The 27,829-nt window shown below is 41.1% G+C and overlaps 1 protein-coding gene and 1 long non-coding RNA gene across 5 annotated transcripts in view; one reads left to right on the top strand and one right to left on the bottom strand.

The window, feature by feature from the left end:
• Nucleotides 1-27,829, top strand: part of LOC124215635 (tachykinin-like peptides receptor 99D) — a 130,643-nt gene that overhangs the window by 42,533 nt on the left and 60,281 nt on the right. For 3 of the 4 annotated variants that reach the window (XR_006882406.1, XR_006882407.2, XM_046619255.2), the window contains one exon: nucleotides 22,453-25,052. Coding sequence is in view for 1 of the 4 variants with exons in the window: in XM_046619255.2 (XP_046475211.1) it covers nucleotides 24,613-25,052 (440 nt within the window). In the remaining 3 variants the exon portion in view is untranslated. Of the gene's footprint in view, nucleotides 1-22,179; nucleotides 22,213-22,452; nucleotides 25,053-27,829 lie in introns of those variants that run through there. The other variant, XR_006882408.2, reaches the window with a different exon arrangement.
• Nucleotides 120-27,339, bottom strand: LOC124215639 (uncharacterized). Its single transcript, XR_006882412.1, has 3 exons — nucleotides 27,143-27,339; nucleotides 367-459; nucleotides 120-304 (listed from the first exon to the last, which is right to left on the bottom strand). It is a non-coding gene; the product is annotated as an uncharacterized lncRNA (long non-coding RNA).

The following is a 27,829-nucleotide window of genomic DNA, read 5'->3' as shown; positions in this document are numbered from 1 at the left end:
TCGAGTAAGCCGAAATAGGTTCCATGGGAAAATCCCTTTGTCCGGTATTTTCCCAACGACCGTCAGGGTCGACGTCAAGTATGCTCGGGCCTTTATTGTTCCCAACTAGTTACCTCAGTCCTTGTCGCGTCGAGCCCGAAACGATGAAGATGATGCTGCCTCCGGTCCGTCTCTGTTGCGATGGCTTTGTCTGTTTTTTTTTTTCTGAAGAAGGTTCTCTGGTCGTCCAAGCCCGGAGGAGGAGGGTTCGGATTTGACACCATCGATACTATAGGAATGTCCCTCGTTGAGCAGAGTTCGTTATCTTGAAGAAGTAGTTAAAAATCGATTCTCGTCAACTTCAGTAGAATTAATTTCACTAATTACCTCAACCGAAGGGTAAAGACGATCCTTTTAAGTACCTGGGACTAACTTTATCTTGGAGTATTTACACATCGCTTCGGTAGAACTGGGTGAATCCTGAAAAATGCACAACAATGTTTAAACGGGGGTCAGAGAATAAGGAGTTTACTGAAAAAATATTTTACGAAGAGTGGGTTTTAATAATTCAACAATTACACACAAGGACGCGAAACAAGGAAAAGAGTCTACCTTTCCGGCGGCTTGGTATTTTTCCTCAATCAGCGAATATCGTCGAGAGGTATGCAGAAGTTTACGTGCGCCCAATATATCTCGGTACAAAATTTGCAAAAAAGTGCAAAATTTACGATCATCTTCCCGTGAAAGGAAGTAAAGGGCGCGATGCTACGTCAGACTCTCCAAACGAGGAGAAAAATTACTTTTGGGGGTCGCGAAGGAAGAGAGAATCTAAATTCCCGCGTTGTACTTTATCCTTGTTGAGTTTGTATACGACATTCATCATGCACGCACCGATGCCTTCGTTGATTTAGAAACGGAATGGTCTCTGATACCGTTAACCTGCGTTCTATTTCTGTTCCGAAGAATTAAATATAAAAGTAGAAACGGGAGTTCTTTTGCATGCGAAGCGCCGTCAATAAAAATGAATGTACGAGACGTTAGCGTGGGCATCCCTTGTTCCAAGAGAAGACAAATTACCAGCTAAATCGAGAAAACTGAGTGATAAACTTGCGAGACAAGCATCGCGTTCGGAGATATTTTATGAGAACTGCAACCACGGAATTTAGAAAGTTACGATCAGGTATACTCTAATCGCGTGAAGAAGGGCATTCGAGTCTATTTTTCGCCCCTTTTCACTTTCAGTTACGAGGATAAAAAAAAAAGAACCAAGAGTCGGCGGAACTGCTTTATTGAACGCAATCTCGGATCGATGCTTCTCAGCAAGGGTATCAAAGTCTGGTAAGCGCGGCAAAACCATCTCTCTCTGATGATATCGGAAAATTCAGTGTTGGACATTATTCTTCCTTTCAGGTCTGTTGTGAAAAGAAATAAGTAAAAAACTGAAATGAGCGTCGCGTTATTTACCGAAAGCAGCGTTATCGAGAAATTGTAGGAGATAGCGGAACATTTATCCTTCCACAATGATTGTTTCTCTTCGCTTTACCATTTCACGCATTACTGCAAATTTTTTAGTACTTCGCCAATTGCTGGCTGTTAGAATTGCGAATATTGACGTATAACGTACATCGGAGATCGACGATAACTGAAATCTGGTGGGTCTGTTCTCACTTCATCATTCACGGCGCGTTGTTTTAAAACTGAAAATTTTTACATATTCATGGAGCGAAAGAGACTTCCGAAAATTTTGAGCCATTCGGAATTCAAAGCCTGGTCATATTTCATGTAAAAGTGGCGAATTCACCGAGGGTAAATACTCGCTGCGAGTAAACACATATCCAAGTTTGGATTCGGAAGAGTTTCGTCGAACATGAATCGGACCGCGAAAGAGATAAAGCGCGGGTTGGAAAACAGCTGAGCAATTTGGACGGGGTTCAAACAGGAGACAGTGATTTAGTACGCGAGTGAATTGCCTATCAATAAGATTCGCATCCCGAAACGATACGTTAAGACGATTTCTGCCTTCGCGTTTCTCGATCGCACTGAAAACACTCTCCGAGCCAAACGCTATCAGGATTTAACGATACGAGACACGGAAATGTATGTCTGTTAGTTTGCCCTCGCTATGCTGGGTATAGATCCAGGAATTCCAAAATTCTCAAGACCTAGGTTCGGTCGAGTTGGCTTCGATTGCGAATCTTTTTTATCCGCAGCGTCCGTGTAGGTTCAAAGTGCGCAGATTGATTTCGACGCAAACTACAGCAAATCCAAAAAGTTGTAATTATAATGGAGAAGACGAAAATTTTTCAGTTCTTTTGAGAGTCTGAAATGATTTCAACTCTAAGACTCGATCTCAGACCAACTTTCTTAAGGTTTTAGGATCCTTTTTGTTTACGCAGGATCTTTCGTGATGATTTCAGAAAATTTTATCACGGTATGGTTATAAATAGCAATAACGATAATCTCTCAAACCCAATTTTGGCCCATTGTCGTTGGTTATGGAAAATTGTCATGCATTATTCATTTTTTGAATGATCATCCACTAATCGACAGATTTTATGTGAGGTAAATAACTAACTTCCGTAAATAAAGATTTTAGAAGAATCATAATTTCTAAACTAACTTTCAAAAAAACGGGAATTTTTTTTTATATACTTCTGATTTCCAAGGTGAAAAACGCCGCTGCTCCTGGTAGAGACGAGGGCATAAAACGGAGCGTTCTTTGCCGTTGAATTTTTCAGCCAATTGAATGCACCGTCGATGCGAAAGAGCGATTTCAACGAATCGCCCAGCTTTCAAGGCGTGGAGACCCTCGACCGAATACCTCGCCTTTAATCTTTTGATTGCGCTGCACTATCTGCTCGCTCCGTGGTCTCAAACTTATCGTCAAACCGTGCAAGACTACTTTCCAGAGTTAGGGTCACGGCAGGTTGTCAAGATAAATAGATTACTCGAAGTGTATCCCTACCGCGAACCGGACGCTTTGACTAAAATACGCTTTCCGTTTTTACTCTTTGATCCGTTACCTACTTCTGGTTTCTATCCGTATTCACTACCGCTCGACCCTCAAGCCAATTTACTTAATACAGAAAGAAACGCCTGGAGGTCAGCCCCAAGCGTGTCTAAACTCAAGGAGAAAATTTAGTTGTGATAAATGGAGACGCCGGTTCGGATCGACGTAATAATTTATATGCGCAGTGGACTTGTACAGATATTTGTTTGGGACGAAGACAGTGGTGCCACTTTAATTCAAACGTCAAAAAAATTACTGATTTCAAAAGTTTATACACCTAGTTTCGAATAAGTCAATACTACGCAATCTGCACGCAACATTTTTAGTTTATTTAAATATTTTATTTTAGTCGCGACTACGACACGCAATAAAAGTAATCTCATATATTATATACGTACAACCAAATTAGAAACGAATCATATATCCTGCGAGATATCTCACGCGATCTTCAATTGATAAAAAATACTCTCGTACACACAGCGTGCTGCCTGAATTCCCGGTCTTGCAGGCTGCACACAATCCGAAGCTACGACCCCTGCGGAGATCGCGGAAAAAAGTGTGCGAAAGAACGGAGGTCCGCCAAAACGAACAACCTGGGTGGGTGGGATAAATCATTTTAACAATCTTCGCGAGATTGTGAAAAGAAGTGTTGTATAAATTCTAAGTTACAAAAGATACTCTGAAACTACACAAAAGTAGAAATGCTAAGAATCCTAACCTGGCAGCGCCGTAAACGTGTCTTTATGGTTGACGATATTTTACTGCAAATATTGTCGACAAAGACATTATAATTCACCTATATTTCTCAATTTTTATTTCGCTTATCATCACGTTCACCGTATACCCCTTCGCGTAGTCGTTACTCTTCGAAATAATTGAAAAGAAAAAATTATTTCTGTGCAAATATCGGGCTATGCTCTATACTGTAATATACTTTACCCTGCGAACTGATCACCGATCCATAAATTTGATCAAAGCATTGAGAAAGTCTCGCCCGTAGTTTTGTAATAACAAAAAATTTCTTCGCGGTCAACATTATATCCGAGTATAATATTATCGAATCATTTCACCGTGCAGTTTTCATTCCTCCATAAATAAACGAACGCGTACCGTGGCATTAGTCATGCTCTACCTACTCGTTGCGTTTAAACAGTATCGCGTGTCGTTCCGAGGAAGATCTGTCAGCCTGCTTTCCACCCTTCAATTTATAGAAATACGACACGCCTACTCGCTCTGACGTGCTTAATTGCATCCAGTGTTTTCCCCGTATTTACCCTTATACCCGAGCAAGCATTATACACAGAGATTCAATGCCCGTTTATCCTCGGGCATGTTTAGTCTACTTACTTGTTGCTGCGAAAGCAAGAAATACTGGTGCAAAGATAGTCTCGCGACACTACGCGGTCGTTTCATTGAATTTTCAAGGGTTGGTACGGGGCTTCGCTTCGTTTTCTGGCACCGGAGTCATGCCATTTTACTGCAGTTTGACGATCCTCGACCACTCGAACGACCGGCAAGAGACTTCCCCGGTGTTTCCACAACGGAACTCTCAAAGTATAGACATCGTTCTTTCTACTCAGTTTTAATATCGACACTGTGACGACGAACGTATCACCTCTGCACTTTAGGTGAACCTATATATTTTAAACCAATTTTCAAGGAGACCTTCGATCTTGGCCAGGCTTGTCCATCTACGTGACAATAACATTGATAATATTACATCCGTAATTCCTGAAAGCTTGGGTCGATCTTGACACCAGAGATAACCTCGGATGAAAGACTTGATCCTCGTGCGGTCGCTTCGTCGATGAGTTTATAGATCAAATTCAATTACGTCCACTATCTCAGGCTGCCGAAGAACTCTTCATCAATATCCTCCAAACGTTTAAACGTTGGCCGAAAATTATCACCCGTTAAATTTCGCAAACAGGTAAAGCATCACAGCGCATGCAACCTGAGACGCGGTGTCGTAGTGTACCTGCAGAATTCAACGTCGTCCATTCGTATTCCCGGAGCTACGTGATCTCCTGAATTATAGTACACCGCAGAGACGTTACGTATTCTTCAACGAAGAAACAAAGTGACTTTATCTTCTGGCGGGCAATCAGCCATGAATGCAACAATGGAAAGACTGGCCACAGAGCTGCATAGTAAATACCAGGTACTAGGCAAGACGTCCTCGTTACTCTTCGTACCTACCTTCTACGCAACAAAAGAGACGCTAGTTCTTAGATAAGTCGGAAATCAACACGTCCCTGACATTTCTTCTCGATTAATTGAGTGAAACGGGTACCGACAACAACATAGGTATCGAGTTATCCTTGTATAATGGATTAAACTTGGGTAAACCAACGCAAGGTGTTCTTTATCTCAATGAAGGCTCGACCAGCCGGTGTCACCGGTCGAATGAATATCGAGAAGTATATTCTGTCTGGAATACCGCCTCTCTCAGAAACATACCTCAAGTTTTAGCGCCACTTCAATATAGTCAACTACGCTTCTTTTACCACCTTTACAACTTTGGAATTTTTATCGACACTCAAATCTTACCAAACGACCGTTCTTCATTTACTATATGCCTATATGGAACGACATTACGTCGAGTCGTGATGAACGTACGTTGTCAAACGAGTGTTTGCTCTTCGATGGAGGTTTCCTTTCAGGCAACGAAGAATAAATAAATAAAAGACTATAACAGAAAAAGCCTTCCAAAAAGCTTTCTCCGGAGAATTCAACATTATTTGCAAACATTCGGAGTCTCTCGAGTCGGAGACGCTGCGAAGATTAGTTTGACCCGTTGGCCCAATTTCCACGGCACGTACCCCTTCAATGTTCGCCTTCAAGGATACTTTCTACAGTCCCGTCAACGCGTATCAGGACAGATTTTCACATATCAGACGCACTGTTAGACATCGTGAATTCTGTCTCGTCGATATCAGTGGAATTTCGAGGACCAAGACAAAGTCGTCACCCTTGAGGAGAATAAATAAATTGGTATTTCAGTCCGGTGGTGAATAATTTGGGTAATTAATGGATCGGCAATTATTGATTAAAGGAAAGGACCAGCCGAAGAAAAAAGTACAAAGCTGGTTGGGAAGCTAAAAAGAGAGGAAGATGGAAAAAGAAATAAGAAGAAATGGCTTCCTGATAATTTTTCTTTTGATCGCCGACACGCCTCTGGACGTGACCGTCCATCCGTCATTTTCGTCTTATATCTCAGGCGGCTAAAAAAGTCCCGAGGGGAGCCGTTGGGGATTAAAAAAAATCAGACCGGCGTCCGTCTGTTAAATTTCAATTCCCACCGAATCTGAGCTACTGGATATACGGCGGCTGTTGTACGTGGTTTTGCGGTATCGAAGCAATCAGTCGGACTCATATCGGGATCGTTATATTGGATTCTTTTATGTGTAGCTTCCTTTTCGAAGTATGACACTTTTAATCAACGATCCCAATCACCAGGTAATTCCAGAATCAATCGAAACCATGAAAATCGATGGTAAAATTACAGTGAAAATCATCTCTTTCTCTCTATCGCTTTCAATCTGTCGTGTTTGCTTGAGATAATTAAACGCGCGTGACCGTACGTGATATTCAATCAAATCACACGATAGATAGGAAAGAGCTGTGTCAATAATTGATAATGCAATTTATTATACACAATCTACGAATTACGGAACCTATGGGAATGGATCGTTTTCTATTATAAACTAATATTACAGGTCAGATCAAGTTTTGGAAAATTTCAACTACAGATCGCTGTAATTCCTGGATTGATATCATGATAATTTCGTTATTTGTGAATTTTAAAGTACAGTTTTGGTTTTGTACAATGGTATTTGCTTTCCCTTCTTTTTCTTCAAAGGAATAAAGAAATAAATTGCCTGCGTTGGGCTTGATCGGATTAAAAATTTTCGGAATTGAATCACGCAGATAACGCAAATCAAATCACCTGAATCGATGATGTTACATTATAGATTGCGTACTCGGTATGTGGGATTACTTTCGAATTCAAACATTTAACAGCTATCCGTTTTACTTAAGCGACAAACGTCTACCTCTCATCGCGAAATTTGCAGACACGAATTGAGATTCATCAAAGCGCAGAGGGACAAAAGAATTTCAAGCAATGGCCGTACAGCAATATATTCATACATGTATATATATTATATATTGTCCGGATTAAAGTGACAAGTTTTGATTCTTCAGTACTTGATACGGGGCTTTGAATGAATCTGTAAATATTCAAACGCCGGTGTTATGAAACTTGCTCATTTTCTAGATAGACGATGTGGATGTGATACAGTTTTTTTCTACCTTTTTCGCGCAGCATTCGGTATTTTACACTTCAATAGTAAATTGGATTAACTGAAATTCCGAATGGAATATTGTCTATCGATTCTCGCGGCAGCACCAAAAATTAATCGTTCAATATGATTTTAATTCGTCGACGGGAGTGATGTCATCAACGTCAATGAATTAATGAACGGGCATACGAATCAACATCGTTCAACGTCGATTCAAATTTCTCACACCGCTCAAAGTGGTACAGATTTATAATACCAACAAATTGTTAAATATGTTCAAGCAGTAATTAATTATACTCCGAGTAATCCGATTTTAAATATAATGTAGCTAATGATCCACATGTCATAAAAGTTGGTGAAATATTGTCGGTAAAATTCTGTACCGTAACGCACAATCATAATATAATTGAGTTTCAAAATATCAGTTTAGCCAGTTAATAAATCTCCAACCATGAATTAAAATCTACTCGTTGTCATAAAATTGCTTGAAAGAATTCGAATCAATTGTAAAATAAAATCCAAAGCGTGAAGGGAGAGCCGCGTATCGTTCATTATCAGTGGTAGAAGGTAAATTGGCGATACAAAGGGTAAATTGGTCCCGTGTCGACGATGATCTTTGTCCGTACGAAGGCTCATATCATACAGGATTAAAAATTCACGCACGTATCTTGTATCTCCCTTCCATCGAAAGAATATATTACGTCAATAATATTATTATAATCACCGCCGGAGTGAACAATAATTCTAATCCGCGTCCTGATTCGTTCGAAATTTTTCATTTAAAATCGCTTTTAGTAAAGTAATTCGTTATAATCCGATTATATTTTTATTGTATGAAACACGCTAGTGTAAACGGTAAATATTTATGATTAGACATGAAAAAAGTTGGCTCGATGAAAGTCACGATTAGATATGAAATGATCGAGCCTTCTTCGCTCGTATCGTGCTGTGCGAATAGTACAATTTGCATATTTTATACGTATATTTATACACGAGAGTAAAAATTTTTCAAATAAATTGTAAATTGAACGCAAGAAATTGCGTGAAAATATTTTGAGAAAATTTGAAATTGAATCCCGTTACATGCGTCGAGCCGGCTGTGCCTTGGAGAGTTCCGAAGGGGTGAATGAGATCAAACTTTTCCCCCTTTGGGAAGTGGTGGAAATAGGTATAAGGTATATAATATATATCCTGCACGTTTATTCGGGCAGGCACAATCACCTCGAAGGGGATTTGAGCCGTGCGTAAATCGTTCAATACCTTTCGTGCAGATGTTTCCCCCAATATTGTTGTTGTGAATTTTATCACCATATTGAAATTACCTGAGCCGAGCGCGAAAACTTGACGCGGCGATATTCGCTCCCGTAAAATGACTTAAAGTAGAAGTTTCTCGGCCGCAGATGAAGATACGTCAAAATGTTACGTCGGGGGTGCAAAAACCGGCCGATGATAGAAATCGGTAAAACCCTGTGTATCATACTTATAGGCACGGGACGCTGATAAAGAGGCGAAGCTGAGAACAAGGCACGTGCACCGATTCCAGAGCTTTTCACGGATAGAGACGGAGAATGAAACGTTCCTTTGCCGCAGGAACGATCTCATGCGAATCCAAGTGGCAGGATAAGCCGGCTCGTTCTCGATGCTGTGATCCGTGGAAACTTGGAGTCAGCCGCGAATTGATTCGGTAAGAATCGCGATCCAGGGTCGGTGCTTTTCATCGAGAAGCCCGGCGAGCCATGCGCAGGCACGCGAATTCATTCGTGATCGTAACTCGAATTGTAAGCCTCGAACATGCCAGGGTGAAATTTTATAAGCCTAACGCGAGTTCGCCGCCCATCAATCTTAATTTCCGAGAATATGAAAAACAATGACAGTGCGTTGTTTATCACGAGCAGACCGCATGCGGGATTCGGCATTAATCAACCGCCATTTTCGTCTCACTTCCGGATTCCCTGCAGGACACGCGTGGTGAACAGAAATTTCGACTTAAAATGACAAGTTGGAAGGGTGAAAAACCAGACACGAGATTCGTGGGGTTTTATTAATTCCAACTCCGTCCCGGACGTTCTTGAGTCAAAGAAAGGATGAAGCTTTTGCCAAAATCGATTATGCGCGTTAATTAAACACCGTGGAGTTTATTCAAGAGGTGGAGATTTGGCGGTGCCTGGATGAATTTCTTCCGTGAACCATCGAAGGCACGCTAAAAATTGCGCCATCTCCGCTCGGACAGGCAATTTCCGGTAGATGCCGAAGGCGATCCCTTACTTACACGTCGAGTTCAATCTTGACCGAATAGTAGTATAAGGTTCAAGCTCGAAGAGAGATCGCTGGAATTGTTCGCCAACGATATCCTGTGGTGTTGTTTTCGACCTTTTTACAGCCGGACACAGACGGTTCAACGGTTCCTTACCCACAACCAGCGAATACCAGATACCTTTGAGTAAAAGAAACTGCCACTGGAACGATTCGCTCTGCAGTATGATATTTCGGATATTTTGAGCGCGGCAGCTTCCATCATATGCTAATTTCAATATTTCCGCAACCGGAAAACTTGAAAACAATTTGAAACGACAGAGGCATGTCGTATTCATGAGGTACATCCCCAGAGCAATGTCGTCGGGGGATGATTTAAATTGAACAATTTTCCAAAGAAGAGAAATTCACTCAAAAAGGGCGAAACACCATCATTCTGTTGAAATTTTTCACCCGCGACCTATTCGCGAGCCTGGCAAAGTGTGTCGCGGTTGTAGCCGAACGTTCAGTTTCCAAAACGTGAGGGAAGATAACTCGCGCGAAAACTCGGCCCTTCCTGTGAAATAACTCTGGTCTCCCTTCGGCCCCGCAGGCTTTAATTACTCCGAAAACTTTCGTCCGTTATTCATCGTCTTCATTTCCCGACCGGTAAGAGAGTAGCAAATATTTTCAGCACTCATCTTGAATTTTGAACTTTGGCAAACTATACATCTACATATGGTATATACACATACTGAAGAAATTATTTCAAAGTCGTTCGATTACCTCGCAACTTCACTCTTCCGGGATTTCAAGCTATCGCGGGGCTTCTCATCCAATAATAATACCCCATTGTTCGACGGAGTAATAAATTGGCGAACGAAGCGCCATCGTCTCTTCTCCAGACCCCGAAGTTACGGGAAACAATGCCCAAACATTTGATAACAATTGTGCGTGAGAAACTTCCACTCGAGATTGTCGAATGAACTTTACTGCAGGTATGCGCTGCTGTCGGATTGATTGACAATGAGCTTAATCGCTTGGTGAGTGAATTTAAGTCACAGTAGCTCAAGTCGAAACGTCGAATTTCGAGGTGGCTCCGAACTCCGACAGCACAGTGGCTCAAGTATCCAGAAGACTGCAAACCATGCTCGTAAAACGTGGGTTTATAGCTCTGCCACTGCTCCGTCCGTATGACCTTCGAGCCAATGCAGTCTTGTATTTCAGTTTTTCGCTTATACTTTTACGACCGCAGGAAGAACGTAGTCTTGAACTTATTGGTGGCAAACAAAAAAATGCCTACAGTTTTAACACCACGGATATATCCGGTATGACTCAATAGAGGAGAGACAAGTTACTACTTTGTTGCCGATGTTGGCAGGCAATTTAGAAAGAGGCGGTCAAACCGGAAAACGGAGAACACGTGCACACGCGAGAAATATATTCGATCAACGACAATCGTCAATAATGAAGCGAATAACATCAATCGACGAAAAAAGTATCCGCGATTTCGGTTCAGGATAAAAACAGATCCAAGTGGGACGATGAAGAATCGGGAATGTAACAACTTGAAGTGAAACCACCAAAACCACATTTTACGTCTAAATTAACTTTCTCATTCCGAAATAAAGTGCCGACGTCGAAAAATTGGAGCCAAATTATATGCATTAGCAATAGTGATGAATATCGAGTTTGGAAATGTTGAAATTGTTTGATTATTACTTTCCTTTGTTGTAACTTTTCACTTGCCGAAAGTTCAGAGCTCATTTATCTTCGTTGGGCCAAATCCGAACGTGATTTACCGTTTGGTCGCGTACTCACTGGTTCGGGGCAAATTAAGTTATGTCATGGTGAAAAGAGATACCATTTATAGTTTCAGGGGATGATCGTCTTGTGTACAAATGTAAATATTCAATGGCTATGCATTGCTCGATATTATTATGCATGTATTATGTGCGCTGCACGCGAATTTCTATAAATATTTCACCCGATAATTTAACTCTGAGATTTTACGAGATATATTATTTATGAGCTGGCCAATTGATCAGAAAGGATTTGAACATTTTTTTAACGATAATTGGTTACAGCACTATAGAGGTGTTCTTTACGGATGTTTTGGTGAGAAAATGTCCTTCCATGATTAAACACGTCGTCTTTTCAATTAATTGTCGCGAGGCCTTCAAAAGCAATAATTCTAACTTGACAATGTCTTCCACGCAAGTAAATAATGGTGTTGACTTTTGTTCAACGACAGCCTAGAAACTCGTTGAAATATCAATATAATAAATCAAAATTACCTTTCTGGCGCCTCGGCTGTTATTTACTTTATGAAAAATTTGTGCAAATTTATACTCAAAAGCCTGGGTGGTGTTGATAGTGTGATTTATCAACACGAGATAAAATTCGTTACTCAAGGCTGGTTCGGATTACAGTTTAGTGCTGCCACGAATGCACGATTCTTCCCAGATAGAAATTTGAACTCAATTTTTACCCGCGAGGGAAAGTGATATCGACTATGCGGAGAAACCTTATTATTTGTTATAGCGCACTTGAATCGAAAATACAGTAATAATGGCACTATGTGAGTTGACGCATTTTGTTAGTGTTTATGAAAACTTACTCACTTCGGGCTGTGAGAAAGCGAATCGGATGAATTCGATGCCCGATATTCTACTTTCTCACCGTATTTTTGTACGTAAAAAAGATCCGCCTAGTTCGAAGGTATATCGAGGTGAAAAAGTGAAATGGTGATTGTCCGCCTGACGAGATAGTCAGTCGTCAAAACCCTCGTCAGATACAAAGAAGGGGGGTATAAAGCCAGGGAAGAGTGGAACGCCACCGGGACTGTATAAGAAGCGCATTATCCCGCTTGTCGGAAGACCTGTTCCCCTCTTTTGGCAGGAAATTGTAGCCCGACTCCCGTCACCCGTGACCGCATCCCTTTCTCGGTCAATTTCACCACTCTTTCCTCAAAATCGTCGGGAATAAATTTATCCGAAAAATGTAACGATCTAGAACCAGTGATAAGAGCCTTGTTAAGGCGAGAGGAAACGTGCAACGTCAGTTTAGTCTCTGCCCAGCCAAGCGAACTGATCATCTTCGGATACCGGAAAGAAAATGGCGTTAGAATAATCCTCGTAAGCAACGAATTCAATTGTTTGACGGAATAACAGGAAAGGGGCTGCGTGGGCTAAAGTCGAGGATGTGAAAATACCCGTTTATATCATTCTCAAGAGCTTACTCGTGGAATTATATCTCTCTGAGAATGCTGAACTCCACAGTGGGATACTCCGACGATCAGAGGATAAGAGCCACTTTGAGAATGGCCAGATCCAAGGTTTCGATGCGACGAAACGTGGGAAGTAAGTGGAAAGCTGATCTTCCTCGTTTCCACGGGTACCGGTAATATGTACGCGTATATGTGCGTACGTGCCTCATGTGCATTTACGATCCTGCGGGCTCCAGACCTTGCGAAAGAGAGTACGGTCGCTAGTTTGCAGCTGGGCTTTTAACAGCGCTGCAAACCTTCGGCAAATCCACTTGTGGGTTGAGCCGCATGCACGTACCACGGACTGATTCAACAGTCCGTAACATTCGGCGTCTTGTTTCCTTCGGATAATGGAAAATTTCGCTCAACATATACGGTACCGGATCCTATCCTCAAAATCGCAATACGTACTTCTTTGGAGAAACAATCGCAGATAATACAACAGGTGAATGGATATGACATACCGTTTTGCGAAATGGACTCTCACATTTGACCATCCGAAAGTAGACGTTTTGAAGATTATCTGTAAAATCAATTTCGACATCACGGACATTTGTCGCGAATGGCTTCGACGGATGTCTCGACTGTCACCTCGCCCCCAATTTCCCAAGCCCTCCGAGATCGCATCGCCCTTCCTGCGGCCGCAATTTCCCTGACATTTCGAGTATTGGTGCGTATGCGTGGTATTGTTACGCGCATGTATGCGCCAAGCTCGTTCCACATGTGCGTGTCAGTCTGGAGGCACTAGCGTTGGTCTGATTTAGACGTATCTGCAATGGCTTTTACGATTGGTGAGTCGAGGCCAACCGGCAAATGACCCTGACCTGGGTTGCAAGTGATTAATGATGTCACAAATCGCTTTGTGGGCGCGCACCTTATATTTATTGGCCATCCCCGTTATACCCGTCAATGGCTTACATCGGTTCCCGGTCTCTGCCGTAAACGATTAGTCTTTCGAATATATGGGGCAATATCTCCGGATGTCATATGCCCACGATTCCATCGGCATGAAAAGATCTTATCGCAGGCTGCTTTCCATTTCGGATCACCGTTCGATTAGCTCTTTACTCTCTCGCTTGCTTAAGCTTCATCGCGTGTACGTTGTTGAAATGCATGAAAAAAAGGCTACAGCGCATCAAGAATGTACAGGTGTATAGGTCGAAATCGTGCCAGGTTTTTGAAATAAAAATGAGAACAACTTGTATAATTTTCATTAACCTGGCATAATTTCGATCAACGCGCCTGTACATCCTTAAACGAAAAAAGGGACAAATAACTATTTTCACAAAAGAAGTAGAACCGATATTTTTATGACGAGTCTAGATTGAGTTGTTCAGCTCCTTCACACGAGTATTCTGACGGTTCTCGGTGATTGGTAAGAAGGTCTGACAGGCGAACCGTGCAGTTTACCCTTTCTTCAAATATTTAGTTGAACCCTCTCTTCTTTATTTCATTTCCCAACCCTTGTGAAAAAATACAGTCAAACGTGAGCAAAACAGTTTATTCCCGGGACACGTCTTTATTTTGACCTGTACTTTTATGTACTTTTGACACGTACCTCCGAACTCGTGGAAAAAATAACGCGCTTCATTTTTTACACACATCCATTAGGGATTATCACTAGCGCCTAATTGTGAAATAACTCATATCCTCCGTAACAAGGTGATTCGAACTCTCGTTTTTTTCTTTAAAAAATATCCACGTAGCTTTGTGGAATAAACCTTGCAAGTAACTGACATTACGCAAGACCGAAGATGGCATAATTTCTCAGCCCGGAAATCCGGGTGTTTCCGAACAGTTCATGGAAATGAGGCGAAGAATTGTGAAACATTATTTCACAGTTCGGTGAACCGTCAATCGTCTTCCGCTTTTGTAATCCAAAACTGAATTTAAAAAAACCGAGGTAAAAGTTCGCGATGTAGCTTGCGGCTTTAGCGTGGGCTCGATTTAACCTACGGCTGACGTCACCGGAGCTTCTCGCATGACGTGCTGATCGATCGTCGTACGTTTTCAGCTGGGTGGGACAGATCCGAGAGTTAATTGGTTTATTTTTAGTAACACGTAGTATCAAACAGCCGTACTGAAAGCGAAAAAAACTGCAAGTTATGAATAAATTAAAGTTGCGAGTTTTGCTCCGTCAGCGGATTAAATGGAATTGGGGTGAAAAAAAAAAAGTCGGGAAATTACGAACGACAGATTTCCACATATTCTTTCAAATAACAATCTTTGAAATGACGTGGGCTACGTCATCGGTGTCTGACGATAAATCGGAATGAGAATCCACTCGAATCCCCGGCAAGGTGAAGACTTTGATAAATACATCCCTTTAACTCGTGGTCGGACTCAGTTGCAGGATCGTCTCGGGTGCATTCGCGGAGTAACTCTCTTTTGGGTTGGAACAATTGAAACCTTTGTTGCTAGCGGGGTTTTATTTTCAGCGAATCGGACGAGTTTAACTAGAGCCAAACCGCCCGCAGCTGAACATCACAATGGCTTTTGCGGATCTGGATTCACAAGAATTGAATACACCTGATCTTTCCGCATCTTCCGCAAGCTTGCAAAGCTTGCGCGTCGCATGTGGCTTTGCAAGAAGCCATTTCCGGCTTTTACTTGGCGCGTAAACCTCTCCGCGATAGAATTTGACTCGACTAGAATTTGGTATTTCGACAAAATATTTGGAACTGCTATTGGGTCCATTAAATTGAAATTCATCAATTGTTTCCTTCGTTTGAATAGCTCTTCGCCGAGTGTCTACTCCTACTACACTCATCGATTTTAGATTTTCAACGGAGTCCGTGAGGGAGATTCTCCTAAAATTACTTGAAAACTCGTCACTTGAGTTATACGGGCCATTGAAACGTGAAAAACGAAGTAATTGTCGGCAGACGTCCCTCGTTACGTATAATCCTGCCGTTTTCAGCGCTTCTTGATTGCCGCCTCGCGCTGTTCAATCCGGCGTTGTGCATACTCTACTAGACAGTCAAGGAAATAGACAAATGAAGCTTTCGTTTCGGGAGGAGGAGCGAAGTGGCGAAGTCCAGAGAACGAAGGAACGAAGGGGACGTAAATTATACTACAGGTTGTTTGTACAAGTGAAACCTTTGTCGCGAATTTCCCCAGCAAAGGTTTCTAGTGCCCCGTGTCACAGGCCATGTTTTCGTTACACTCCGCCGTTATTAATTACTCGGCACTATTCCGCCCGCGTGCAACAAGGGCTTAACCTACAAATATTCCAGATTTGTCCCACCAACCGCAGCCGTCGTTTCATATACACGAAGAAACGAATTTTGCTGACTCCTGCTCGCCACTGAATAACGATGAAAATGTGAAAACCACTGTGTGAAGACTAAAATCTGCTACATTTATAGTAAAGAGTATAGTAGACCTGGATATTTTTATTTTTTTTTTTTTACCAAAGATTGATGTGTCCCTCTTTTGCTGCAGTTTTGAGTAAAATCTGCTCTTTTCCTTCTCTCCGAGTAACATTAATTAACGGTTCGTCTTTGTTGGAAATTTTTCTCCCGCCACAAGCCTGACGACGCGACGGTCCAGTTGCATGAATTGACAAGACGGCTGACGTCAGAGAGCCTATACACGACACGGAGGGCTACGATTCCGCAGTTATATATAACATAATAATCTCGAGAATAGTGAGCTGAGAAAATACAACTCGATCGCGGCATGCGCAGTAATTACCGATCAATCAATTCTCGAACCGGCTCTGACGAACATATCTCTATTGTCGAGTTTGAACCGGCCAATTTATATGCTAAAATGGCAAATAATACACGCGATCTGGGGCAAGAAAATTGGGTCCACTAATAACAAAGGCAATACACGTATGGAAGGGAAACGTGCAATATGCATACTGAGGAGACGTGTTATACCGATCTGCACCTCAGAGGCGGAACTTAGTTTACATATTTTCATCCTGAAATGAGGAATGCAAGAAAAAATTGCTTTGTTTAGTACCAAACCAAGCTCATGATTTTCTCTGTAAACAAACGGTGCGGGATACAACAATATGCAAGTTTTTATTTTGTTGATAAACATGTGGTACAATTTACTCTGTTTCAAGAATTTTTTTACTTTACACATCGGGAAGCTTACGTGTAAACCAAACTTGAAGTTCCCTTAAGTACGATAAACGAACTGATAGCTTACGCGTGCACCCCAATACAGCCTAATATTTACATTTTCCTCACGATTGATCTACAGACTATCGTACACGACAATTTGTATGAATATTGCGAGATAAAACGAATGGAGTAAGATCAATCACGCATCATCAGCCGATAGATTTACCTCAGGCCAGCTCATTTATTTGATCGATATAGAAGGAGGTAGAGGCACAAATGTCAGCATCAAAATCCACGAGATTTCGTCATAGTTTAACGAACGATATCCATATACATATACGCATGATTCTTTCTACCGCTACGTGTATTATTTTCGATCTTACGTCAGCTCGACTTTAACCGGCCTTCTTCACTTCTTAGCGGTGGTTAACACGTGCCTATCGCCCACATCGTAAAGTGGCTTGAATGCGATGAATAATAGATATCGATACAGCGAAACACTCGCCGGGTCCGAGGGCGCAACCGAAAGCTCGCGACGTGGACCGCGCATGTCATCCCAAGTTTTATCCTATAAGCTTAAAGAATGGTGATGGTGCGACACCATCGTCGTTGTAGCGAGCCTGAACTAAGCTTGAAAAATATCCCCCGGAGGAGTTGCATATATGGGCTATTCCGCGTCAACCGGATCAGTCATCTCTCAGATATTTTTTTAATTTGGCATGTGGATTGTGTGGGACGAGTTAGATTTTTGTGCCAAAGCGCGAATCTCATAATGCAAAATTCGATTTTTTATTAACAATAACAAATTAGACTCCCATTTTTTTCAAAAATTCATAACTTCGGCAAAAAATTAGATACAATATATTTTTTTTTTTCAAATTACGCGGAAAGCTCCATAGAATTTAAAAAAAAATACGAAATGGTAAAAACAAGTTGTTATCAATTGTTTATTTAACAATTACTTTTTCAAAGATTTTCAAAACAGTGACTGACACGATCAAAAAATTTTTTTAAAATTCTGACATGTTCCTTGAACTGTACTACAACCTGTGAATTAATTCCAGAGGGGTGTTTTTCTTCGTTTTCGAGTAAAAAATCATTAAAGGTGTCGATGCGCATGAAATTGCGGCCCGCCGAGTCTCTACGTAATGGCGGGCGGCCGGTTGCCGTCCACCGCTACACCGCGGTGGCGTCGCAGCGTTATTTTAGAGTCATTTTCACGATGTAGGACATGATTGAAGAATCTGAAAAAAATACTGTACCTTCACAAGGCCTGCTCAAAGCGATAAGTGAAGTTTCAAGAATGTGTTTTTATTTTAAAATAAGTAGCAAGTTATGTAATTATTATCATTTATGTGCACTCTCATGGTGTGTAACCGTTATTTTGAATCTCTGTAATAAAAAAACGGTGAAAAACACATTCCTGAAACTTCACTTATCGCTTTGAGCAGGCCTTGTGAAGGTACAGTATTTTTTTCAGATTCTTCAATCATGTCCTACATCGTGAAAATGACTCTAAAATAACGCTGCGACGCCACCGCGGTGTAGCGGTGGACGGCAACCGGCCGCCCGCCATTACGTAGAGACTCGGCGGGCCGCAATTTCATGCGCATCGACACCTTTAATGATTTTTTACTCGAAAACGAAGAAAAACACCCCTCTGGAATTAATTCACAGGTTGTAGTACAGTTCAAGGAACATGTCAGAATTTTAAAAAAATTTTTTGATCGTGTCAGTCACTGTTTTGAAAATCTTTGAAAAATTAATTGTTAAATAAACAATTGATAACAACTTGTTTTTACCATTTCGTATTTTTTTTTAAATTCTATGGAGCTTTCCGCGTAATTTGAAAAAAAAAAATATATTGTATCTAATTTTTTGCCGAAGTTATGAATTTTTGAAAAAAATGGGAGTCTAATTTGTTATTGTTAATAAAAAATCGAATTTTGCATTATGAGATTCGCGCTTTGGCACAAAAATCTAACTCGTCCCACACAATCCACATGCCAAATTAAAAAAATATCTGAGAGATGACTGATCCGGTTGACGCGGAATAGCCCATATGTATTTAGGAAGAAAAAAGAGCAGAAGGGAATGCCCCAACGGCTAAACAGGGTCTCGCAACGATACGTAGAGAGTCGAGTGAAATTTCCGCGTATAAAGTGCCGGTAGATCGATTCACCCTTCGCCTCGCGACGACGTGTCGCTAAAAGATAGGTGAATACCAATTTAGAGAAAAACGCGACCAGCCGCTGAAGTAATTCGCCGAGCACAGATTCGTTTACCCCGCAACCACTTTGCGTTTCCACCGGTAAAATGCAATTAAACGAACGACCAATTAGATCTGTTTGTCTCGAAATTACGCGAGCACGAACGTGGCTACCTAATTTCAGGTTCAACGCGAGTTTCCGACGGAAATCCTTAGAGTAGAAAGTTTTCGTCTCTGGAGCACCTGATGTAAGAATGTACGAGTATGTAGATGAATGTTTACATGTTGGAATCTTACGCTTCTGATGGGAAGCACGCAAGACGATCAAAGCCGTCTAATAAATGATATGCGGATGTGCAGTATCGTTAGTTACGAGAAAATTCATTGTTGGAGATATAAATTTGAATAACTGGTGATTTCGAAAAATTAACGACGGAGCCAGGAATCGAACCTGGTATCTAGAGATGCTTGACCGGAGCCTTACTCCACTAGACCACCTAGCCGCCCTGACTCTGTTGTCGTTAATCTTTCGAAATCACCAGTTTTTCAAATTTATATCTCCAACGGAAATCCGTAGACTTTGGAAAATCTGCATAACGGAAAAAATTTTCCAGACGAGCCAAGACTCGTCGAGTAGTACCAGTCACTTTCTATCAGACCTCGCAGCCACCCCCGTAGTGGAAGTATAGCCCAGGTTCGCGGAGCAGCTATCGTATTACGGAGACGCCGAGACGTTCGACGAGAAGGTAAGTGCTCGGGTCGATGCAAGCCGGCAGGCTTGATGCATACAGTATTTCAACCAGACACACTGAGTGCTTCTCCAGGCAAATATTACGAGCTAGTCAATACCGTGACAGCGTCGTTCCAGGCGAGGCGCCTGTTCGTATAATAGTGATGCCATTACCCGGTTCAAAATCGTTTGTTTTAATTGCGAAACAACATCGTTAGCGTTTCGAAACATTCGAGGGTGCGCATTATGTCTGTGCGATACATTTGGAGCCCAAGTATCAATTTCACGCATGCGGGATAAGTGAGTCAGATTTATCGATGCAGCCTAATTATGATGACCGGTTCACTTCGACACGCAATTCGTTCGGGTTCGTCACGGAACCGTGCACGCGTAAGTCACGTCGGTACTAACGGTGAGCTTAACCGATTCTGTTGTACGTAAACGGCTTTGCCGGTATGCGGTCCGATCCTTTGTCAAGTTTGATGAGCCATGCGAAATTTAAGATGAATAGAAGCGCGGACGTAAGATCGATGCTCGAGAACCGAGTGAGAAATTACCGTGTTCCCTTACACTAGAATGAATTGTGGGATCAGTTTCGACTTGGGGAACCTCCGCGGCGACGTAAAATTGCAAGGGAGTCCTGGGCTAGCAGGATTATAGTTAACTTTGGCCTTCGACACCTTATTTTTTTCTACTTTTAAACATTGCGAAAGATTTGATCAAAACATAATTTGGATGTTTCGTTTCAAATGTTGATCGGAAAAATACGCTAAGAATTGAATTCCCCATCGGTAATTATGTGAAGTATGAGTCCGGAGTTGAAAAATCGAAAATTAATTACCATATTATTGCTGTAGAATTTTGTCGGTATTTTCTACGCAACTGGAGGATGAAAAAATTTTCGAGTATCGTAAATGCCATCTCTAGGCCTGCGTCGGAGACATTAGAAGAAAAAAAGTATTCACCATCGAGTTTCCCTGACTAATCTCGTTCCAAGTTTGCAACAAACGCTGCAGTGCCCAAGAAAACGAGAATAAGAAAGAAAGAAGAAAAAACTCCAAGTCGTGTTTGAATAGAAATAAAAGTATCTAAAACGTGACGGCTGTGTTAAGGTTAAGTGGCAGGAAGTGGAAAAGCACACTGGAAACTTTAGTACTTTCCCGCTCATGGTTATTTTGTTCTCTGGATGAAAAGCCTGGACAACGCGTTTCGTACCACGTCACGTAAACTTCTTATGTGTTTCTGTATCAGCCGCATTGTAGGGTGCGAAATGGTGAACAGTTGGACACGAGATAATGTCTGGAAGGGATCAAAATCTCCAGAAGCAAGATGAAGAAAAGTGATTTACATACCAGAACGTATAAAGCTTATCTGAAAATCAACCAGACCACGAACTCTTAGCATACATTCGCGCCTGCTGCGTGATAATTGTTATACATTTTACTCTTTCTCATGGGTGGAAACTGTTTATGGAAATCTATGCAAGGAACAAAAAATAACGTCAAGCAGGTGCCCCCAGACGCGCTTATAGCCCTCGGTATAATTTTTAAATCTGAATTGTAAATTCTTCCACTGCAATTGTCGGAATGATATGTATAATTCTCTCATCCTCTTCCCTGCACTCGTTTTGAATCACCCATGAATTTGACTTTGCAATGGGCAACTCGTTGCACGAGGGTTTCAGCCACGGTAGAAGTGCTTTTAAATTATGCCGTTTAGCTTAATGTGACACAACGACGAATTTTAATCGGAGCTATACGAAATAAATTTCGCCGTTGCTGAGACCCGCAAAAGTTTCTTACGAGTACCAAATTTTGCGGTAGTTCCTGACAGATGTTTCGTAATCTACACCGTTATTTATAGGAAAACTCGACTCTATTTTTTGTGAAAAATTTATAATGCACCAATTTCAGTTACCACGCGATGTTATAGACTGGTATGGGGTTCGATTAATGGTTTAATTTTTTTTATCCGTTATCGCTGGTCAAGCTCGACGAACCGTAAATTTATCACACAGCGATATAGGTATATTCCGAAAACATAGACTATACATATACACGCCATCGATAATCGTCGTTATATCATAAATTTTACGAAGCAAAGATTTTTTATCCTAAAGAACCCCTTTGAGTTTTTTCTGAAACTGTCAGAGTTGGAAAGTGGGGAGCAGCTACGGGTTCGCAGCATCCCATATACTGCATTTACTGTTTAAACAACCGAGGCGATGTTTAATGCACCTTGTTGAAAAGTATTAAGGATACCCATGGGTTGAGCCAACAGCCTCAGTGGAGTAACTCGTAATGTAGTCGGACAAAGCAGAGTGTAGTAGTAACTGAAGTTCCGACTTCACATCCCACTTTAGAACCGGAAGTTTTGAGTCAAAACTCCATATTCGACTCCCGTGAGTATAAAGTCCATAAGTTTACTTGTGATAAAAATAACCTTCGGAGAAACAGGATTATATACGTTACACTATTTATTGGCTAACAGCAAAGCATCGCGATACAGTTTTTTCGTTGAACCAGATCGTAATGCGAATGCATGGCTTGATACGACTGATCTATAAAAATCACGCGGTTGTAAGCCCTGTTGACGTAGTTCGTATTAACTATTAACACTTGGTTGTTATTTCATGTTTCAGGTACTCAAGGATCGACACTGAACAATCTGCAGCATATAATCCCGAAGACACGTGATACGTGAATAATGGCCCGATCAATCAATAGCCAAAATCAATAAAAAAAAAAAAGAACAAACAATCTCTAATCGGGAAATTTTTTAAATTGCGAATTATTTTTGGACCATTGGTATGCTGATTCATGCGAGTTTAGAAGTAAGGATTACGAGATCTGATATCCCTATTTATAACAGCAAAAATAGTAACGATCTAATTAATTTTAACAACTAATCAAAACGTAAGAAAGAGGCTACGAAAAATTTCTACCAGTTGAGGGCAACGGACTGACGTCAAAATATGAAGGATAATTTATCCCAGTGAAATACATTCGAGAAATATGATAAACATAGTGGAGCGAGCGGGCAAGTGTTTTAATAATTTAAAAGTTAAAAATAGTCGAGTTGCCGGAATGGTGAAAGGTATACAAATGGAACGTACGTGAGACTTAAAAAAGCTCGGAACGCGTTTACTCTAATTGCAAGAGTGTACTAAACAGTTCATCGCGTTTCAGTACGTAAATTAATTTTTCTTTTCCCCGTGTGCTTAACGAAAATATAAAAAGTAATAAAAAGATAGAAAAAAAACAAACACTAAACCACATTGCTTATCGAAGTTAAAGAAGATTAACGTCTGTGTTATACACACGGTACCCGGATCCGAAGTTCATCGCTGAGAAGAAAAACCAATTTTCTTCTTGCAATGGACTGGATTGGCCGCGGAGAAAGTGGAAAGCATAAGTCGCTTGAAGATTCAAATTTCGATTTAACACTGAATTGTAAATTTTACCTACTCAACGAAACTGAAGCGAGGTTTGCTGTGGTTTAAAAAAATCACACCTCGCCAATATCCGATATTGCAGGCCATTTCTATGGTGAATAACCTATAAATGTGATATGGAGCGGCGGTTTCGTACGGTGGTAGTGAAACGAGCGTGTGTATAGTTAGCGGTGCGAGAGTGTCAGCGAGAGGGAGAAAGCCTCGGCCAGTCAAGATCCTCGACCCGTGAAACGGAAGCAGCTTCAACACCGATGGGTTTAAAGTGACGTTCACTCCGCGCGGCCGTTTCTGTATTTCGGATTGACCCCAGCAGTGAATTAAGTTGAACCAACGTGCCAAATTTGTGAAATCGTGATACCTGAGTACACCGGCAATGCACAAGTCACAGTTAAATTCGCGATGAAGAAAAATTAATGGTGTGCAGAAAGATTGGACGAATCCCATGTTCCGGGCTGAATAAATTCAATACCGTAACATTGATTTATTGATCAGACGTGTCACTGTCCTCTTAGAAGACGAGAATCAACGCTGGTGACAAAAAGTACCAGTTGACGTTAACATAGAAAATTCAATTCATTCTGGGGAACATAGAAAATAGAAAAGAAAAATGATGAAACAGGAAAACAAACAGATAAAATATTTGAATTATAAATATGATGGTGATTGGGAGAGACGGTGATAAGTTTGACGACATCAATCAAAGAAACGATTAAGGGTGCAAAAATATTCTTTCATTAATATGTGAATAGAAAATGTAATTGGGGGGATTTCCCCCAAACGTAAGAGCTTCTATTTTATTTCAATTTGTTGGAAGATTTGTTTCTCTTCAAATATTTGCTGCCAATCGAAAAAGCCACGGTTGAGAAAATTGTTCCGGCTATTCGTGACAGCTTGCATGAATAAACTGCCAAGTCGGATGAATGTAAATATCGTTAATCATATTTTTACAGTTTATCGATGTCGTTGTAAATAATTAATCCTAGTGAATTTCGAGAGATTACTAACTAAATTTGAGGCATTCATATTATAACTCGATCAGGTTAACTCTTGAAAAAAAATTACCCTTACTGACATTTGCGTGCATGTCTAATTTCGCATGATAAATAAAACAAAGGAATTGTTTAAAGAAAAGGTAAATAAATCAGGAACAACATGCGTAAACAAAGTTCTGGGGGAATTGAATCGAACGTGGAAAGCGTACGGGATGAAAACTCTATATCGGGCAAACAGCGAGTGGGAGTATACCTAGAATAAAACAATTGCCCGTGGGGTTCTATCTCGATTCTCCATTTGCGGAGTGAAAATTGAAACAACTTCCGAATCGTCCTGTAAAATAAATCGTTCGAAATGCTTTCGCTCGAGGAAATGATGTACTCGACTTCGTGGCCGTTGAATTACAGTTCCACACTGTTCGACAACCTGACCTACAACAACACCAACGTCACCGATCCAAGTTCCGGTGGTAATCAGTTTATCCTGCCCTGGTGGCGACAAATGATCTGGACCGTTCTCTTCGCCGGCATGATAGTCGTCGCTACCGGTGGCAATCTAATCGTCATATGGATCGTTCTGGCCCACAAAAGAATGCGCACCGTCACCAACTACTTCCTGGTCAACCTGAGCATCGCGGACGCCATGGTCTCAACCCTGAACGTGATATTCAACTACACCTACATGCTCAACAGTCACTGGCCTTTCGGAAACTTGTACTGCAAGATCAGCCAGTTCATTGCTGTTCTGACCATTTGCGCCAGCGTGTTCACGCTAATGGCCATTTCCATAGATCGGTAAGCATCACCTCCACGATCTTTTTCTTTTTTTGTCGGAGCCTTCTCATGATCGTTTACTATTGTTGGCGATGATTCGCTCCACTTGCAGACTCTGCAAATTTGAACATTGTACTGTTCGAGGCACGTTCAAGCCACTTGTTGAAGAAATTTGTGTCGCATTTGGAAAACATATTGATCGGAATGAGATGATCGATCGAGGAAACAATCAGTCTGGTTGAATTAAAGGAGTTTCCCATGTATATATAGTATAATATATATATATATATATATATATATATATTTATTTGCGGTGTATAGAATTACGGATGGATCTTGACACGGCCGAATTCCAATTCTGTCTCCTGTTACTTCCATCTATTCCGTACTTGACCTGTTTCTCTATCTCGCTCTGACCTTTATTTCTGTGAATCTACCTCTCCGCCATACCTTTTCTCCGATATTTCCACCCGTTGGGTCGGATTGGATGTTGGCAAAGGTTCTCCAATAGCACAGAGAGCTTCGCTTTTCTCTGTACATGGTCAACTTATCTCGGTGAAACCAGAGACGCAAAATAACGAAAGCAGAGCATTACGTAAACACTCGCGACAACGACTACGCCTCGTGTTATTACCGCACTTCGACTTATTTGCTAGTGAACATCGGATCTTACGAATTACCTGTTCAATCTAAAACAATCGGCCAGGACTCAATTATCAGTGTATAGGCTTTGACCGGGTTTTCAGGGTATTGAAAATACGTACGTCAAAGTTCACGGTCACCGCTGACAAGCCTGAGGGATTTCGCAACAGTAATGAAGTATAGAGTGGAAGTAAACGTCATGCATTCACAGTGCAAAGGGCAAGGTATTCCCACGTGTGTTACACAATATAGGCAATTATCGGTTGACCTCGTCACCGACAAAAATTCTGTTCCGCAATCCATCTCAGCAAATACACGATTCCTTCGAGTTGATTTTTCCTCAGGAGGACCCAGTCACGTGTATTACATGGTAAATATAAATGCTATTTGCTGTACGCTGACCGCGGGGGAAACCGTATGGGTTATATTTCCGGTGGCGGTTGTCATGCCGAATTTGCATCGACGAAATTTCAGTGGTAGGAAAATTAGTGAACCGAGAAAAAGGAACTTGACACTTGCTGTCATTTTTATTTTACTCGCTCATAAACTTTGCGGTCTTGTAATTAACCTAAGACTATTTTTCGTAGTTTACACTTTACAGTTTGATGTGCCTCATAAGTGGGAACGGCCGAGGGACAAGCATAACAACCAGTCACTGACGACCTAAAAAACTTCGGAGAATTTACGAATTCATAGGCTTCAAAAGGTGGAACTGATGGGACATGGAGGGAAGCTGTATTAATAACAGAGTCTTAAAGCAGATTGTCAACAAACTGATAAATTGAGTTCCATCAGCGAAATTAACGGCTAAACTCATGCTTGTGACTTAATCATGAATCAATTGTTCCGAATTCAGACAAAGACGTTTATATTTTATTGTAAATAAGAGAGTGATTTAAAGCATTCGTCTTCTCGAAGTACGTAAAATATTTGCAGCGTTGCATAGTACTCATTGACCCCTCATACATTTAGAAATACCATGTACAAGGGTTGAAGAATCAAATCGCTTTCCTCGAGCAGTTGTACTTTCCATATTTGTGATCGTATAGTTTTACCGCATTAGTAAATCAAATCGCGTCAACGCCACTCATCATGTGTAAAATACAATTTATATAATTATAAAATGTCAGATTCAAGAATCGTCAAACTATCGAAAGATCAGTATTTGAAGAATATAAATTATTCAATAGCGCAATCTTACGATTAGTTTCCTAAATGAATATATGTTGTAATGACTGATTAGGAACCAGATATGCTATGAGAGATGTTATTAGGCTCATTGTCAGCAGGAAGAAATTTTGATAGCGGAAATTCTTGACACAATCAGTCCGAATCACAATAAACGGAATGGGGAAGGGAACCATCGTTCGATTCAAAGTAAATAATTAAAACTGTGACAACGAGATCGCGAAGTTGACACTAATTTGCGAGAGAAAAAACGATTGTGCACAAAATAAGTACACACCCACCTGTATAAGTCGCCAAATTCTCCTCAAGATTGATGGTTACTGGTTCGCGTGTTTTGCTCTCAAGTTCCTGACTGCTGACATCGTTCGGAAAAGGTTATTTCGAAGGTTGTTCGCCGTCCCTGGGCAGGGCAAGACATTTTCATTCACGCAAGAGCAGTCAACTGAGTAATTACCAGAGATTTTTATACCATAGGGATGTCGGTCTGGGGAAAAAGAAGAAAAAACGTTCTGTTAATCAAAAAACAACAAACAATAAAAAAAAGAAGAAGAAGACGGACAAAAAACCCTTCGGCTACACGGCTTGTCCATCGGACGTAAAATATATGTGAAATTTTTCCTCAACCGTACAAAGACGACAAAAAATTCACCCCATGGCGGATACGCTTTATCTACATCAACTTATGCATTCAACCCGCGAAAGGAGAGAAAGTATGTAGTGCCTGATAATAAACCTTGTCCCAAACATGACTAGGGACACCTTCTAATTTTACACACTTTTTGGGTACCCTTCTTGCGCGTTATGTTTGTTGTTCGAAAACTTTACGACCATCCCGCAAAAATAAAAAAATTGGTCAAGATAAGAAAAATTAATTCTACGTAGGTATGTGAGGAGAATAAAAGTTAGTAGGAAATTCGTACATACATTTATTTGTTGAAATCGGTTTATATTTCGACTACGAAAGTTGC

This window comes from Neodiprion pinetum, chromosome 3 (assembly GCF_021155775.2).
Source record: "Neodiprion pinetum isolate iyNeoPine1 chromosome 3, iyNeoPine1.2, whole genome shotgun sequence".
In the NCBI taxonomy this organism is placed as follows: Eukaryota; Metazoa; Arthropoda; class Insecta; order Hymenoptera; family Diprionidae; genus Neodiprion; species Neodiprion pinetum.
The sequence above is the reverse complement of the archived record's forward strand: the minus strand, read 5'-3'. Positions and strand labels throughout refer to the sequence as shown.